The sequence below is a fragment of the Spodoptera frugiperda genome, chromosome 7, assembly GCF_023101765.2.
Source record: "Spodoptera frugiperda isolate SF20-4 chromosome 7, AGI-APGP_CSIRO_Sfru_2.0, whole genome shotgun sequence".
Taxonomy (NCBI): Eukaryota; Metazoa; Arthropoda; class Insecta; order Lepidoptera; family Noctuidae; genus Spodoptera; species Spodoptera frugiperda.
The window spans coordinates 9,971,691-9,989,905 of record NC_064218.1 but is presented as its reverse complement, the minus strand read 5'-3'; the positions used below and the strand labels follow the sequence as shown (position 1 = coordinate 9,989,905).

Genomic DNA, 18,215 nt, shown 5'->3' with positions numbered 1-18,215 from the left:
AGCGCCCTCTACCACGTACGAAATTTAAATGTAATTTGCAAATACCCGACATAACGGTCGATGAGAATTTTTACATAACCTCAAAAGAGAAGCGATTGCATCGCATGAATTTTACATTTTAATTTCGATACGCACGCAGATTTAAATTTGAGAATGGTTAAAAAAAATAAACAAATAGGTATGAAGCAATGTTTTCTTGTATTCAGCTTCTTTTAGTTTTTTAGCTGTTTTTTTATAAACCATCTGCCCTCTATAACTTTCCCCAATTTAAAATTATTATCTAATGTTTTTTTTTTTTTGTTTAATTCCAATTTCTTCGTAGATGCGTTTTGGACACCTTGTAACCCAAAGGGAAAAGATCCGCCCATTAACTTTCCCCAATTTAAAATTATTATCTTTTTTTTTTAATCCAAATTTGTTCGTAGTGGCGTTTTTGGACACTTTGTAAACTCAAAGGGAAAAGGTCCGCCCATTATTTTAGAAATTAAAAAAATATAAAGCATCTCTACTGAAAAAAGGAAAGATGTGGTAGGTAAGCCATTACTCTACTACTGTCAGATATAATCCTAAATGATGACGACGACGCAGAATAAGCTTGCAAGCAATAAATTGCCGCGCAATAAAAACCAGGCAAACGCAGCTGTGCTAACATTTTTTTAACAGAAGTTTTCGTTCAACAAAAACCATTCAGTCCTTCAAAGAACTAAGTACTTCTATCTACAACTTTAAGGCTCAAGATACCAGCATTAATTCACTTTTACAATCAAACGAAAATAAACCTTAACGCATCGAAATTGTTCTGCGGTTTTACCATTGTTCGCACACAAAACGCTTTCAAATACTTTTTCTGTATCGACGAAAAAAATCGCCATTTTGTCGAAGCGATCGATTTCGCATTGGTACTGGTCCGTTGCAATTTATCGCACCGAATACTTGGGTAATTGATTGTGTTTCAAATAAAAAAAAAATACTCAATTCGTTCCCGATGCTGATAATCAATAATTGGCTTCGTACGATCAGACGCACGTCAATAGAAACACCTGAACTGTGAAAATAGTCTTTACTGCAACGGTTTAGAGACTATGTCACTCAAATTGTTATTTCCACGCGCGATTGACTGTACCTTGTACTGAAACCGGTCGTTTTCAATTACATTTTTAGATATAAATAAATTGGGTCTAAATTATTGCTATGTTCCCATTGGGCATGGCATGCGTATTGTTGCGAAATGTGACGTAAAATCGGTTGAATGAAATATTTCTAAAATTGTATAGTAGTTACATCAGTTGTTTTGCAAGAAACTTGAAAAAAAAAAGAAAGAATGGGTACTCAAGCATTGAATTTAGTAAACATATAAGTAGGCTTTTAGTTGAAAATATAAGTAGGTATCCACTTACCGCAACTACAAACGTAGTACTGATTAGAATGATGATGAAGAACAGCTGACTACAATATATAAATCAAATCAGAGAGGGGAAACAATGTGAACCCATATGCGAACAGGAAAATCACGCTACGTATTAAAAATTAATTTAAAAAAGCACCAACGGAAATAACACGCATTTCAAAATCAAGAACTAAATACCTCCATCATTACGTTTAAAAAACGAAAAGAAAAAAAAACTTAGATGAGAAAAAAGTTGCACAAAAGCAAAGGAGTTCGAATTTCAAAGCCTGACGAATCGTAATCGATTCGCTTTACAAGTCGATGCCATGATTACTCGGGTCGAACAATTTCGTACCGAATCTATTCAGTTCAATAACTAGGGTGCCACTGGCACTACATTGTGATCGAATGCACTTGAATCAAATTCTTTCTTCCGCGTTCGTGAGAACGTTCAATTAGTTTGGAAATCTGAGTATTATATAATTCGGTCGTGGTGCTATTAAAAATGTCGTGTACACGATTCCGATTGTCAATTTGGGTGTTTCAATGGACCAGGCGAGCGATGTTTAAAGTCTTGGTGAGATATGTAGATGCAGAATGAACATAGTATATTAAGTTATGTTATCTAGATATGCTGTGTTTTTGTCCTCTAAATAAACCGTACGGTAACTCCTTTTCAAACATCCTGTTTTACTTTACCTCGTCCATCTAAAACCTAATGCAAAGTTTACAAAACGTGCAGGAGTTTCATCAAGTACGGCGTCCATAAAGTGACTGTAACTTATTTAGGTCACCATGAAATTAAATTCAATGTTTATCATAGTAACAGGTTTATTTCAAAAATATCCACAGGATATGAACACTTAAAGTTCGTTACGTTCAAATTTAACAGCAAAGCCGTTAAAATATTAATGGCGGTCAGTTATTTAGTAAACTGTTGCCGCTCTAATGGGCTATTTACAAAATATTAACAGTTTTGGAATCGTTAAAGTTGATGCAAATACACTTTCCAATATGTTTTGCTCTTTAAAGTCGTTGGGAACATACTGTATTCGATTTTAAGGCTTGGCTGATATTTGACTGGTTCTAAGCTTTAAAGTAAACGAGATTCTCCTCTTATAACCTTTCTGGAGACTGATATACTTGGTAACTTAACCAGTCTAGCTCCTAGAGTACTTGTCTCATTTATCTTCATACACTGACCATATTGTTCTGTTGTCCACAGGTTTCCATTTGAGCGGAGTGGTGCGCGCGCCCGCCGCGGTACCGCCATGCTCCGAGCCGGAACGGCTATACAGGGTCACTGTCTCGTTCGACAGGTAAGCACGACATTACCTACCTTGTAATTAAACTCAGATTTATGATATACTCACAGGAGAACGGTATACTTGATCAAGGGTTACCACAATCAAAGAAAGGTCATGGTGAACTAAAAGTACCTTTAAGGATACCTACTGCTGATGTAAAGAGAATGCTGTAAAATTGGACAAGGTTCACAAGCATTTAAGAGAATATTATAACAAGTAATACATACAAATATTTTTATGCTATAATGGGCTTATATTGTATGATCATCAAGATTAAGAGTGTGTACCAAATATCAGATCGATCGGACGTCAGGAAAGGGTGTTAAATTCACAAACAAACATGTCTAGCTAAAAAAGGCCCGACTACATAATATTTCCTGCTCACATTATGACTAACACAAAGATAAAGATGATATCAAAATTCTGATACATCAGACTATGCCATTAATATTAATTACATCAGCTACTTGGTAGCGATCCGCCCACAACTTAGCATTTGTTAAGATAAAAAAATGTATTACTCGTATTATCTACTCTATACACATAGATCTTATTGTCTGACCGCATATGCCAATTATCATCAGTATACAGTCAGCAGTTCTAGCATTAAAGAATTACATGAACCTCTCTTTCGCACCTACTTTCGTGTATGCAAAAAGTAAGATCCTATTGCATGAAATAAATAGATTAAATATTCGTTTTACGTCACAATTCAAACGAAGGCTTACAAAAACTATAAAGACAAAGTACAAAACGCTCCCATTCGTAAAATCAATCATAGTTCCAACGAAATAAATAGTTCCTTCAACCTTACAAGAAAACAAAGAAGTTAAAAGAGAAAGGGTCACAAAGGCTCAACTATTGTATTGTTTATCCAAAAGGGCACTTTTTACCCAAACGCCGATGTACCCGCATAATGGCTATTGTGTAGAAAACTTTGTCACTTCTAATAATGGCGATTGTCGGTTATTTTTATGATAATATTCTTGTTGGCAAGCAAGTTGTGGGACTTGTGGATATATGTCATGGATAAGCAATCTCGAGAATAGATACTGAGATAGCCATAGTTGAGAATTGTACTGCTAACTAGGAAATGTATGATATTACTTATCACTGGATTACTGAATGCCTGTGATGTGAGATGTAGGTTCAGAGTAAATTTTGCTTCCTAAAGTTTTTAAAGACGAAATTATAATGTTAGCTGAGGCCGCGAAGTCCCTTCTCGTGTTAATCAATACTATAATTAAAATGAATGCTTTTTTAACAAGAGTGAAGATTCTCTTTAATTTGGAAAGTGTTCTAATGAGACTTGTTCTTCAGATGCAAGATAACCGGAGTGACGTGCAGCTGCGAAGCGCGCGACATCTTCTGGTGTCAGCATGTGGTGGCGCTGGCGCTCTACCGCATCAGGAACGCAGATTCCGTCAGGCTAAGGGTGCCTATATCAGGTGAGATTTGGGACCTACCACCATTGACTACTTATTTTAGCGCTTTCTTCTGTGTGAGGCGGGATTGAGTGTCAGACTCTTAGGTACTGACTAAAAACCACCCGATTTCAACTCCTGGACCTCCATTTCGGGGCCTCGTTGCCTATGTATATGGCGACCTACCCACGACCCCGGCAGGACTAATTCCAGCCTAAGTCAAAGTCAAACTCATTTATTGCAATTAAAGTATTAAACCAAGAGGGACTTTTGAATGTCAAACTACAACAATGTCTGTCTGTCGATCCCATTTGACATTTATTAACTGAAGTACCTATTCAATATATTTAGTGGAAATGATTAAGCATATAGTATCAATAAAAATACTTCGTCCCAGTTTAATTATTTGGCAAACAATCATTGACTTTAGTTCCTTTAAAAAAAATGAAGGTCATTAACAAAATACCGGATGGTTTTCCAGAAACCCTACTGCAGATGGACAGACAGCAGCTGCAGAAGTTCGTGCAGTACTTAATAGCAGAGCATCACACGGAGGTCCTGCCGACAGCGCAGCGGTTAGCTGACGAGGTCCTGCAGGCTAGATCTGCCATCAACAGGATCTGTGGAGCACCTGATCCTACGGCAGGACCGCCGCCTGATGCACACCATGCTTGGCACTTGGATGAGCAGCAAGTAAGGGGAAAACAAAATCTTTTACTAACTGAATCTAAACTAACACTGGTAGTGTACCGTCTGATTGGTTTTAAAATAGTGGATTATAATCATATCATTTTGTTTCAGGTCTGCGAACAAGTGCGAGCGTATTTATTACAGGGGACTTATTACAATGCAAATAAACAACTTAACTCATTATTTTCTAAGGTAAGTTACTCCAATTTATGCGTATATAAATATATAAAACTATTATATTACCTATCTATTTGTGCTTATCTGTAATTGTAGTCCGATTATATCATTTCAACAGGATTTGAACAGATTGAGATCATAACTTATCCTGCAATAAAAATATCTAGTTTTAAACATACAGACTTACAGAGTAATTAAAAATATCTTTAAACTTATCTTCTTTTTCTAGGTAAGAGAAATGCTCCGCGCCCAAGACTCTAACGGTCCTAGGATGCTGATGCTTATGACAGAACAGTTCCTATCAGACCCTAGGTTACTCCTATGGAGAAACCAGAACACCCCCATGACGGAGAAATGTAGACAGTTATGGGAACAACTAGGAGCATTATGGGTCAGCATAGTTTTGGACCCCGGCAGTAACAAACACCATAGGATACAATGGAGACATCTATTAGAAAAATGGTCTGCCGTCGAAGTTTGTCCCACTGAAGATCCAGATTATCGGTCTTTTCCTTTGGTAAGAATCTCTTTCTCTTATTTTTGTTATGACATTTTGTTTGTATGCTTTTCTGATACGCAGACCAAACCGCTACCGGTCTATTAACTTACCTTTTTCTTCCTTCCACAGTACGCAAGAGAAAGGGAGAGAAACGAGAGAGATCGTGACAGAGACCACAGAGATAGAGACAGAGAGAGGCATCGCGACAGAGAGGAGAGGGACAGAGAGAGACTGCGCGAAAGAGAGGAGAGAGACAGGTGAGACATAGGAAATTAACAAGATTTTGAGACGGCGACGTCTTCAAACATAATTACGCACAATACATAATTATTATGTGTTACTTTACTCTAATAATAACAATTTTATTTTACCTTTCCAGAGAAAGACATAGAGAAAGACAGAGAAGAGAAATGCATTCCCATTCAGAAAGTTCAGACGAAGAATCTAGGCCTAATAAGTAAGTTATAAATACCCATACTATCCAGATAGAGATAGTATAGATGAGACCCATTTTAAAGGAATAAAAACCAAGTAAAACGATTGGTTCCATGCTCGACTTGTTACCAGTTATAGCTGATGAACACTTGTGGGGTCTTAAACTAAACACTAAACTAAATATATTTTCAGTCAAATAACGACTATCTGTTGAGATTAGGTGCTTTAATCGAAAATGATTTGGACTTTAGAATTAAATTTCCCTTTGATGCTCTTGGTCAAGAGAGATTTCTTTTCTGAAAGAAAATTAACAACTTTTTTATTGCTGATACTAATGAAACCATTTCATTTGCAGTTATGAACGCGAATACAGGAGAGCAAGCAAGAGACTAAGACTAAACAACCAAAGATCCGCACCGCAGCTGACGCCACGGACTGTTTTTCATAAGTAAGTCTTCTTTCATCCTACTAAGATTCAATTTAGAGTAACTTATCTTCAGAATCCCTAGTGAAGGATTGAAGCCATCATTTTTTTAATCTGGGTAACATGATATAGACCCAAATGTGTTAAATAGAAAATATCCAATTCTGTCAGAGAACCGAATCAAGAATAAAAAATGATTTCCTAATCCTTCATTCACAAGGTACGTGAATTCCTCTTTTAGTTCTCCAAAGCTTATGCCTTCCATCTTTTTAGGGCGCTGGATGCGGTAGACATATCCTGGGAGAACGAGCACCTGAAGAACATCCTCGGTAGCGACGAGTACATCGACCCTGACAAGCCGGAGAAACCAGGCAGCTCCACAACCACGACGCTGCAACCTTACCCCAAGTTCAATGAAGATGGACAGCCTCTGTGGCACGGTGAGTGAGACGGAAGGTGGTGTATTAGAAGCTGTTTTTGTCTGGACATTTTTGAGATTCATTGGGCATGTCTTTAAAATGTGGTATGTTTGCCTTCTCCCAAAATTTTGGTAGACATTACAGAGTTGTGCTGTTAAGTTAAGACTTGTGAAATAATGTCTACCGACACTATGGTTGAAGAAACTACGCCAAGTTACAACTTGTCAGATCATTGATTACTGACATACAGACATATAATTGTCCTATTTATTAATTTCAGAGCACTTACCAGTGGTAGGCGCCCGTATCGAAGCACTGCGAGCGCACGGCCGCGCCCCCGCAGCGCTGAGACTGGCCGTCAGCGCCGCCAGAGCCATGAGACATCGACAGGTAATGTCCCAAACAGTGAGTGCTACATCAAACTTCCCCAAACATAATATTTTGAACCATAACGTAAAATGAATAAGGTTGAAAATCTATTGAAGAAAGATGAGAAAATCTATTGATGATGATAATGTAGTTATACCAGTGTAGTCCTATGTAGAGACACCTAAAACACTATCTCCACTCTTGGCAAGTGGATATAATATTAAGTCTAGGAGTCGACTCTTAGGGCGCCTTCACACTAGCTGTGGCACTTTGTAGCTAATTATGAAACCCGCTGTCGGAGTAGAGGTTACATGATAAAAATATTCTACTCTGCAATCACCAATCGACTTAACAACAAGAATATACCTAATAAAATATTTATCTTACAGGAGGTGTCACAACAGCGATGGCAAGAAGCAGGAGGGGGTGAGGCTTCATCGTCGGGGGGTTCAGGGGGTGGGAGTGGGCCGGGCAGTGGCAGTGGGGGCGCGTCGTGCGCGGGGTCGGACGCGTGCGCCGGCGCATGCACCGAGCGCGTGCGGCTGGCGCAGGTCTGTGCACACATGGACTTCGGCTCCTGTCTGTCCAGTGGCGCCACCTGTGCACTGTCTCATAGCCAGCGGTGTATTGGAAGAGGTATGTTGTTTTTTTTTTCTCAATTGAAACTTTTAATTTTCTTACGTACTTTTCTTAGGTACTCATTAAATAAAGATAGCGTAACTATTGGCTGTTGAACTCTAGCTAATGTCAATCGGTCATAATCCACAGTTTACTTACCACAAATACCATTTTGTCCTGTACAGACAGCAGATGTTGGACCGGGTGGACGCTTGAAGCCATTTGGTGCGTGTACGAGTGCCTAGCGGACGCCTGCTTGGCTCCCGATGATCAACGCGCCTCACCTAGACTACACACAGCTTATCTTGACGAGGAACCCAACACTGGACTACCACCAAGGTAAGAAAGAAATTGCATAATATCATACTTTAATTGCTATATTGGAAATGTCTTTACAAGTATAAAACTAGAAATGTTATAATATAACCTACCTGAATAAATAATCATGTATATGTATTTGTACAGGTATCAACACGTCCCAGTAGCAGGAAGCAAGAACCCTGAAGAGACTTACCTTGCACTAGCATTAGAAGCGGCGTTACTAGGCTTGGGAGTACAGAGGATGTTACCACAGGGGTTGTACGCGCAGGAGAGGCATTGTAAACAGGAGGAGAGGCTCATCGCACAGCTGCAGAGAGTGGAAGGGGAAGCGGCCGCAGGAGTCTGCGCAAGAGTGGCGGCTGCATTACTAGCTGGTGGACCTGCGTCATGCCTCGGCGCACGAGTACACCCTCGAGCTGCCCCTGCGCATACATTCGCGCGATTCCTCTTCCTAGCTCTCCTCCCTGCTCACCCTGACCTGGCCTACCGTGTAGGACTACGAGCCATGCGCTTACCCATGGTGGAAGAAGCCTACGCGTTAGATGGCAGTAGTGCGGCCGGAGCACCAGGTGGCGCTGCCGGCGCCTGGCATACCTTGCAGCATGCTGAGCAACAGCAGGCTGCGCTCGCCAGTGCATTACTAGGTAAGATTAATTACAACTCACTAACAGATACAGTCTAGCTACGTAGCTATATCAAACAGCTTGTGTGATATAAATAAGCGCTCCTCTTTTTCTTAGTGACAGACATCTACTTTTGACCAAGCTCTGTGACCATACCTGACGGTCTACTGCCCGATAGCTCTACGTTAGAATTTTTATCCATATCAATCTGTACATGAAACAAACTTACGTGTTGGACTTGTAGTGACGTCATCTGTGCATTTCTATCGTCGATATTCTATTTGCGTTGCCATTCGTCTCACTCGGTATTTTCTGCATGAATCAGTTTGCTAAAGAAATGATGTATTACCAACAGGTGCAGCCCGTGGCAACCCGGGCAGGTTACGCGCGGCGCTGGGCGCGGCGCAGCGCCACGTGCGGTCGGCCGCGCAGCTGTTCCGCCTGGCGCAGGACGCGCTGCGACACGCCGCGCCGCCCGCCGCGCCGCACCACCACAGGGACCTGCTCGCTGCCGCATTCGAACTGGGATTACAGGTACATATTCAATACTTTATTTTTAGTAACGTGTAAGATACTGGAGGAAAATAAATATGGATCAGATTCTGAATTTTGTAAGACAAACTTCCAACAATGTAAAAATACTCTTCAATCCAAATTCTAAATTAAAAATATTCATTAAAAAATGTCTGTCGAATCCAAAACTAATAAAATTGAAAAGAACTAATCGGAGAAACCGAAAAAAGATCCACACTCAAATTCAATAGATGGCGCTGAGGTCGGATAAGATCACCCTATAGCTTCATATCCATATTTAATAAGTTCCACACTGTGTCATTAAAAATAACACAATGTCTGTTTTCCAGGTGTTACGGATGACGCTATCGTCGGTGAACTGGCGAAGACGAGAAATGGTTCGGTGGCTCGTTACCTGCGCCACGGAACTCGGGCTAGACGCACTCCTGTCCATCATGCAGAACTGGTTAGTTTACCTTACTACATCGTTACTTTAATTTTAGTTCAGATACACATGGCTTACCTTATTAATTATAGAGAAAATCTTCTATGCAACTCGATCACATGGGTAATGACAAATATAGTGAAAATTTTATGAAAAAATAACGTCCAATAATGTGTATACTTACATAGGTAGCCCATTACGGTGATCACATCAAACCCCTTGCTTAAAAGTAGAGGCGGATTAAACCTACAGAGCGCCCTAAGCAAGCACCTCATAGGCGCCCCTAATTTGGGCAGTTGGGCAAGCTCACCGCACGACGCTCCTCTGCAACCCGGCGCCCTAGGCACTTACTTAGGGTTAACGGCTCTGCTTGACTGCTTGCTTTAATACCTAAATCAAACAACTAACATCTAAAACTAAATGCAACAGGTACGAGTTATTCACGCCGACGGAAGCAACAGGTCCAGTGGCCGCGGCCGCCATGTCCCACGCCACTGCACTGAGGCTCGGCCTCAGCTTCGAGCAGCAAGAGAAACTCAGTGCCTGCGCTAGGACATTAGCGCTACAATGTGCTGCTAAGGTAAGCAATATTGAACTTTAATGACATGGTAAAGTTTATTATGTTTAATCGTTTCTGGCTTACCGACGTAGGTACCTAACTGTTTGACGAGGTAACTTAACTAGTTTCTAGCCAGGCTGAGGACTAGTCTAGAGTATAGTCCAACAGTTACGTAAATTAACACATTAAACACTACGGGGGGCAAAAATTACCGGCGCTAGCGGAGGATTTGCCTGCAACAGATTTTTGTTGGCAGTCAAACTCTTAACGTCCGTAAACAGCCAAAACTGGGGTGTCAATTCAAGCCGAAATTGTGCAATAGAAAATAATTTACTGAACTAAAATATTTGCCTTCTGATTACCTCGAATACAACAACACAACCCTTTATCTCCTTCCAGGACCCACCAGGTTGTGCTCTAAGCGCGCTATCAGTGTGCGAGGGCTCGGCGGGTGCGTTCGAAGCCGCGTGCGCAGCGGTGGGCGGGGCGGCCGCGCGGGGCGCGCTCGCCTCCAGCCAACTGTTCGCCGTGGCCCGGTACATGGAGCAACGCGGCCAGCCTGCCCGGGCCATGCGGCTAGCTACACTGGCTATGCGCAACCTCCATTTACATTATAATCAGGTAAAGATATAGACTTTTAATACGACTTTAATAGTAAGGTAAATTTGTTAAATTAACATTTACAGCACATGGTTGAAGTTGCCAATTACCTACGGGAACCCGCAACACCAGAATTTACGCTTACGTTGCCAGCCTATTGCGGATTGTCCCCTACAATCCGCATAGTATAGCCTAGCATGATATCCACACGAGGCGGACTGGAGCTCCGGTAACCTCAATCACATGGCAAAACACAATGTAAGCGTTAATTCACGCCGGTGTTCTGGCTGGTTAATGTTCCATTACATTTTTTCCATTACACATCTGTCTACCATTAACATTAGCAATAATGTAATATAATCATCAAGGCTTACACATTAAGGTTGATTTTCATTTATTCCGCTACAGGACAGCCACCCTGCGATCGCGGACATCCACTGGGCGGTTGCGCTGGCGCACTCCCTGGGCCGCGCCGAGCTACAGGCCATGTTACCGCTGCTTGTCAAGAACGTGCAGTGCGCGCCTGTACTTGTAAGTAACTTGATATTACTTTTTACTAGACATGATGCGTCTTTTTAATAATTACTTAGGTATTTTATTCTTCACCCAATCTGTCAATTTTTTCGTCCTTCAAAGTCAAAGTTAAAATTATTTATTTCAAATAGACCAGAAAGGCACTTTAGAACGTCAAAGCAAATATAATAATATTAATAACGTCTGTCTGTCGGTCAGTCCTTTAGTGAAGCTATTTGCTTGTTCCAAAGATTCCTATGGAGAAGAACGAGCAAGAAACTCCATAGGTTACTCTTTTTCAATTAGATTCACAATACAATTCTTGGTTACATTGTTTCGATTGATGTGAGACTTCTACTTTCCATCATTCCACATCTTGTGCTAACACATGATTTTTAGGACAAAAACTCCTAGTCATATTTATAATTACCACCAATAACCTATCTTTTATCCCTACAGTCGGACGTGCTGCGTCGCTGCTGCGTGGCGGCGGCGGGTTGCTCGCGTTCCCGCGGCGCGCCCCCGCGGCCCCCCACCCCGCTGCGGCCGCTGCTGGAGGCGGCGCTGCGGGCGTACGCGTCCACCACGCATGCGCGCCTCGCTCACATCTCGCCCAGACATTACGCCGACTTTGTCGAATTTCTCGGTACGTATTTATGTGTTCTAAGTTTTATTTCTTTCTATAGATTATACGCTACAAGTAGTCTGAACCGACTGGAAAACACTGCTAAGTTGACTCGACTACCTATTTTTTACTGATAGACATAATAAACATAATAGTTGCTAGTGTTGCTACCTATCTATTTATACTTGTATCGATTGAAATTATTTTTAGGATAAGTACCTACGTCACTGTAGTCAAGTAATCGATTAATTAAATACCTACCGAAATCGTAACTAAAAAATAGTTTAAGTTATCATAAAATGTCTCTGAGTACGATAGTAAATGAAATAACATTATTTCTATCAAATAATAAGTTAATACAAGTTAATCTCCTTATTCCATATAATATAATAGGTAAGTATCTACTAGGTACTTAATCAAATAATAAATATGCACTATCTTACCTCTTCTCTTTCTTCCAGGCAAAGCTCGCGACACATTTGCGCTAGCACCGGACGGCCCCCATCAGTTCGCGGCGCTTCTCCAAGAGATCAAGCTCAAATACAAAGGAAAGAAGAAACTCATGTTCCTCGTTAAAGAGAGGTTCGGATGAACTGACTCCAGTAGTTAATGTTTGTTACTCGTTCAATACAAACCCACCGAGTGTGCAACGTTTGCTAGTTACGGCATTCCATTGAAAAAGGCATTTCGTTACGATGCCGATGCGAGAAAATTTAGTTCAAAATTCCAAGTTTATTATATTTTTGTTGTTTTGTTAATGATTTTCTAGACTACTGCTGAATTTAAAGACCGCATTTCTATAACATTTCCATTTATGATTTTTTAATATCAATTATCAATAATAAATTAATATTGCAACTTTTGGCGCCATTCGCAAACTGTCAGTGTCAATGTCACTTACAAAGAACTGTGATGTGGTAACATCTATCTATGGTTTAGCCATATACTTTTGTGCCTCAGATTTAAAATTGAATTAGAATGCAAATATTTTTTTTTATTCGGTCTTTAATGAAGTGGAAATCTTCAAACAAATCATTTCTTTATCCTCATGGCATGCTGCAATATTGTTGAATTAGTGCAATTGTTGTTTTCGTTTGAAATTTTGTTTTTTTTTTCATTATGTTGAGATGAGAGTCGTGCAATAAGCTGCCATGGGATAATTTAGTAAACTTATGTGAAGCATGAAGACGTCTTTTTGCCTTGCCACAATGCATAATTTTGATTTTTTTATAATTAAATTCTAATTTAGATTAAGATGTAAAAAACTAAACTTTTGTAAAATTACAAATGCCCGTGACTTGTCAAGTACTAGTGTGACAACGCTGCTAACATAATGAGGACATGTGTCGTTTCGTTCCGCGGTAATTTAAGCTCGAAATAATTTTACCGTCACGGTAAAAATGATTACCTCATGCGAGTTACACATAGTTTCGTGTACCCGCCGTGTACCAAACCAGTCTATTCTAAAGTATTATTTTGTTAATTTAATAATTATAAATACGGCTGACCTCGTAATTTTCATTTTTTTATTATCGTAAGAAATGATCTCAATAATTCCATTTGTGTAAATAGAAACGAGTTTGTAAATATAGTACGAAGACAAGTTAGTATTGGAAAATATTAGTTAATTATTGTAATTAGTTATGTGATCTGTGCGAGGATTGCGTGCTGTATAAATTGTGTAAATGTCAGTGTGTTCTGGAGTGATGAAATATCGTTAATGTAAAGCGATATTCGCACAAATCGCAAGTTGTAATTAGGTTTAGTCACGCCACTCGTATAGCGTCCAATAGCAATGGGATAATTCATAAATATGACACAAACACCAAAGAATATCGTAAGTCCATCGTGAGATAAGCAACGCCATCAATTCTTTCAGTATTCTTGAGTATTCTGTATCTGTATAGATTTTTGTTGATACATTTTTTATGTTATTACCATGGCAATGTTTATGCAAAAATACTGAGCCGCGAAAGTTCTCTATGAATATTTTATACAATATATAACCAAGCCGTATCTTGTCAATTTTCTATTATGTAAACAAATTTTATTTCTAGACTTTAATTCTTCATGTTTTACTTCTAACTATAAATAATTTGACTACAGCCGTTATTACGTTTAACTCGGCCTTTTCTTGTCTAGAGTAGATAATTAAATTTTAACAAGAAGTGCATTTATAAAGATAGAAATGATTAATATTTAAAATAGAGACGATGTATGGATAGTGTTGAGAGAATAGTATGAATTGAATAGTATATAGACTTAAATGAAGGACTTTTGTACTTTTTGTGGTGTGTATGAGGGTTGTGCAAAACTAATTTTGACATGTACAAAGAAACATACAAAATTAATATTGTATCCGTTCATTGAATAAAAATTTTGCCAACCCTATATTGTGTCAAATAAAAAAACAGGACATTAGTACTCATTATAATATTGATATAAATGTAAATATATAAAATATGATTTTTAGTTAGAGCGCTGATAGTAGACACATCCAATATCTTCCTAATCAGAGATTTTTACACGAGAAAATTAGTAATATCTGGTAGAAAAGTGATCAATAGTAACAGTAAAATGTATGGTATTTATTATACTGCTTTATACATGTTACATAGAACGGCATAACATAGTAATGTACATAGCGGAATCATATTTAGCTTGAGATCGTATAACATTAATCAAAAGAAAAGGCAATAAAAATGTCATCTATATTTTTAATTTAAGATGGACGTGGATTTCGGTGATGTGGTTACTTCTCAAGTTGAATGTGTTCCGTGTCAAACGTTACAAATATCATGTGACAAGTGTAACTGGTATAAGTGAAGTAAACTATCTCAGTCTGAACGCAGCATTGCGTAAGTGGTGTTTATAAAATTATTTTTTGTATGAAAAGAGAAATTAATTTTCATAATAATGCAAATAAATTAATGTTGAGCAATAATTTCGAAGCCTTCGGCCGGTCTGACGTGATTCTGTATGTACAACTTTATTGGTTGTCGGGAACATGTGTTTGTGTAGCTTTTTAGTCTGTGTGCGTGGTGCATTTGATTATGGAGTCAGAAACTATGAATCTAAGTGCAATAGAAATATTTTTATTTGTCATTATATCTTTACTCCAATTGTTTGTTACATTTAACTGTAAAACATTTCTGTAATTATGTAAATGCATTTGTTTTGTTTACTTATCAATAATTTTTACTGATTTTCCTTGACACGACTTGCCAACTTATAAAACTCCATGCAAATATTTGACCTCAAGTGCCTTCAGGCGAGTCCAAATAAGCCAGACCGGCTCCTACTTGATTATGTTGTATTTTTGTTTAATACTGTCAGTGGTTATATTGTAATTGTGTTGTACGTCAAACGTGGACACCCTTCAGTGCTGGTATTATGAAGGTGATAATTTCAATATAAATAATTGAAAAACTATTATTTTGTTTTATTTTTTCTTATACACACACACACACACACACACACACACACGTCACGTCGTTTATCCCCGAAGGGGTAGGCAGAGGTGCACATTACGGCACGTGATGTCGCTATACAATGTACACCCACTTTTCACCATTTGTGTTATAAGTCCCATGTAATAGGGGGTGAGCCTATTGCCATATCCTGGACACAATTCCAGACTCCGTGCTACTACCGACAAATTTTCGAAAATCCGAAAAAACCCCAGTAATACTTTGCCCAACCCGGGAATCGAACCCGAGACCCCTTGTTCGGCAGTCGCACTTGCGACCACTCGACCAATGAGGCAGTCATAGAGCAGCATTAACAACAAAAAACTAAACTGGGAATTAATAAACACACTGCGTTTCACATAAATTAAAATTCGCGCTATTGAAGCGGAAGGCCCGCATAATAATGTCATAATTTTTTCTTCTAATAGCTATAAAGCAAGCTGTGCATTCACCTGATACATTCCTCAACTACCATCTACTTTAAAACAATTTAAAAAGTTTTTATACGATCTCGCTCAATCCTCTTTTCGTTGTTCATTGTTATAATGCAGTATAGTGAATTGGTATCTCGGATAGAACTATAATACAATGAGACATTTTAAGAGCTAAACGTAAAAATTATATCATAAACATAATAGGTACCTACCTACCTAAGAGGGCTTTTCCACCATAAATGTATAATCTATCAATATAGTTAATCTTTTCTCCAATTTAAGAATCTGTTTTTAAAAAGCGAGTTGTGAAGGTACCTACTTATTTTACTATTTATTTCTTTGTAGATATAAACGTTAATTAACAACAAAAAACTAAGCTGGAAGTTAAATATACACACTGCGTTTCACATAAATTGAAATTCGCGCTATTGAAACGGAAGGCCCGCATCATAATGTCATTGGACGTCTCGCCTCGAATGCGGGCCGCTTGCGAGGAGGGGAAACGCCCAATGAGAGCACCGCAGGGCCCCGCGGTTGACGCATTCGTGTATCCCGATTCCCACTCGCTAGTTTGCCCTCGACCAAGTTCTGCCTCCGTCAGATACCGTGTGTGTGCTAACGATCAAGAAATCCTGTGTCAAACAATTGTAAACATGACCCGTAATGTATGTTTTACGGAACGTGAGACGGCTCGACTAGTAAACATTTATAAAGACTACGACTGTCTTTGGAACCCAAAACATGAAGCGTATCGAGACCAAGCAACAAGACTTGCGGCATATAAAGAAATTTTGGAAAAACTAAACATACCTAACCTAAAAGTTAAAGATGTCCCGATTAAAATTAAAAATTTGAGGTCAACATACTACCAAGAAATTAAAAGGATTAGAAGAAGTGTCCGAGCTGGTGGGCCTACGTATAAGCCAAAAGTGTCATGGTTTAAAACGCTTCATAACTTATTGGAACCATTTGTGTTCGAACGGCCGTATGCGACAAAGGTAAAATTTCCTTTATTAGTTTATTTTATATTTATCCGAAAAATTGCACATCTATAGGTACACTAGTGGTCGCCTAGTGGTCGAAATTCGACCATATACGATTTAATTTACAATACCACTTAACATACGTTCAAGGATAATTTTTATTTAACTCAAACTCAAACAAACTCTTTTATAAAACTCTATTCATATGAGACGTCAGAATATCATCGCAATGTCTATTGATTTTGACGTTTTGTCAAATACGATCAGATACTATGCATGTGTGTGTAATGTTTTATTTATTAATTTAATGTACTTTATAAGCATTATTTTTGAAAAATATTAGCGTTTTGCACTTCTCCTACACATAAACTATAAGTGTACCAAATTTTATGCTCCTACGTCCGCGCAATTTTCGTAAAAAGCGGTCCAAAGTTTTTGCATCACGTATTAATATATAGATACTTGTCTTGTAACGTTAAATTGGCAAAGTTATTTTAAGCATCGTTACTCACGTTACCGGTAAAATATTTGCTTTATGAAAATAACGTAACAGATAAAAATAACAGATCACGTTAACAAAACAAATAACAAACTATGTACGACATAGGTGCTGACATTACTGGCAGTGTACTGACAGTATTGATATGATCGAAAATTATGTTTTTATTAATTGGAAGGGTGAAGTTAAGTTATCGATTTAAAACTTATATTTTTCATACCCTAAACTAGTCATGTTTGGTATCAAATTTTTAAGAGACACACAAATTCCAACGTGTAATTAATTTACTTTTTTATTACAGCAACCAAATAAAGATATTATAAGCCAAACAGTTGCAACTCCGTTACAAGTTGAGGATAAACCAAGAGACAATTATACCGAAACTGAAAGAGTTACATCGAGAAATAATTCTGAGGATGAATTTGATAGTTTTGGGAAATACATAGCCATTACTTTGAGGTCTATGCCTCCGGAGTTTTCGATTGTAGCAAAAACAGAACTTCAGAAAACCTTATCTGAAATTCAATTAAAGGTGCTCAGGGAAATGCCTGCTGGTAGTAGCATCAATCATCAACAACATATTATCCAACCATCGGTTTCCGAAGTATCAGTGAAAAGCGAAAATGATGACTCAAATATGGAAAGCACAAATCATCACACCCTTGATTCTTGGGACCCTTGTTTATTTAAAACAGAAACAGTAACTGATTATTAAACTTAAGTAAAAGCAAAGTTGTAAATAGACTCTGGCAAGGTTAAACACAATAAACATACTACCAAATAAGAAGAAATAGGCTTCTAATTTTTAAATATAAAGTTTTAATCTTTTCAATATGGTTTTATTTATTTTTTAACTGGTCAAAATGTAATAAACATTTTTA

The 18,215-nt window shown here is 38.5% G+C and overlaps 2 protein-coding genes across 2 annotated transcripts in view; both read left to right on the top strand.

Moving 5' to 3' along the window:
* Positions 1-15,380, top strand: part of LOC118266529 (zinc finger SWIM domain-containing protein 4) — a 57,005-nt gene extending 41,625 nt beyond the window's left edge. The window contains exons 2-21 of the mRNA XM_050695216.1: positions 2,613-2,706; positions 4,015-4,142; positions 4,600-4,811; positions 4,920-5,000; positions 5,215-5,502; positions 5,614-5,741; positions 5,864-5,941; positions 6,275-6,367; positions 6,617-6,783; positions 7,043-7,152; positions 7,521-7,767; positions 7,935-8,088; positions 8,215-8,714; positions 9,049-9,227; positions 9,557-9,672; positions 10,081-10,231; positions 10,610-10,831; positions 11,219-11,341; positions 11,783-11,969; positions 12,410-15,380. Coding sequence (XP_050551173.1) covers positions 2,613-2,706; positions 4,015-4,142; positions 4,600-4,811; positions 4,920-5,000; positions 5,215-5,502; positions 5,614-5,741; positions 5,864-5,941; positions 6,275-6,367; positions 6,617-6,783; positions 7,043-7,152; positions 7,521-7,767; positions 7,935-8,088; positions 8,215-8,714; positions 9,049-9,227; positions 9,557-9,672; positions 10,081-10,231; positions 10,610-10,831; positions 11,219-11,341; positions 11,783-11,969; positions 12,410-12,540 — 3,389 coding nt within the window. The 3' untranslated portion in view covers positions 12,541-15,380. The remainder of the gene's footprint in view (positions 1-2,612; positions 2,707-4,014; positions 4,143-4,599; positions 4,812-4,919; positions 5,001-5,214; positions 5,503-5,613; positions 5,742-5,863; positions 5,942-6,274; positions 6,368-6,616; positions 6,784-7,042; positions 7,153-7,520; positions 7,768-7,934; positions 8,089-8,214; positions 8,715-9,048; positions 9,228-9,556; positions 9,673-10,080; positions 10,232-10,609; positions 10,832-11,218; positions 11,342-11,782; positions 11,970-12,409) is intronic.
* Positions 15,381-16,207: 827 nt separating this feature from the next.
* Positions 16,208-18,166, top strand: LOC118266533 (uncharacterized). The gene is made up of 2 exons (XM_035580010.2): positions 16,208-16,850; positions 17,636-18,166. Exons 1-2 carry the CDS (start codon positions 16,305-16,307, stop codon positions 18,047-18,049), a joined length of 960 nt encoding a protein of 319 aa, XP_035435903.1. The 5' UTR covers positions 16,208-16,304; the 3' UTR covers positions 18,050-18,166.
* Positions 18,167-18,215: the final 49 nt, after the last annotated feature.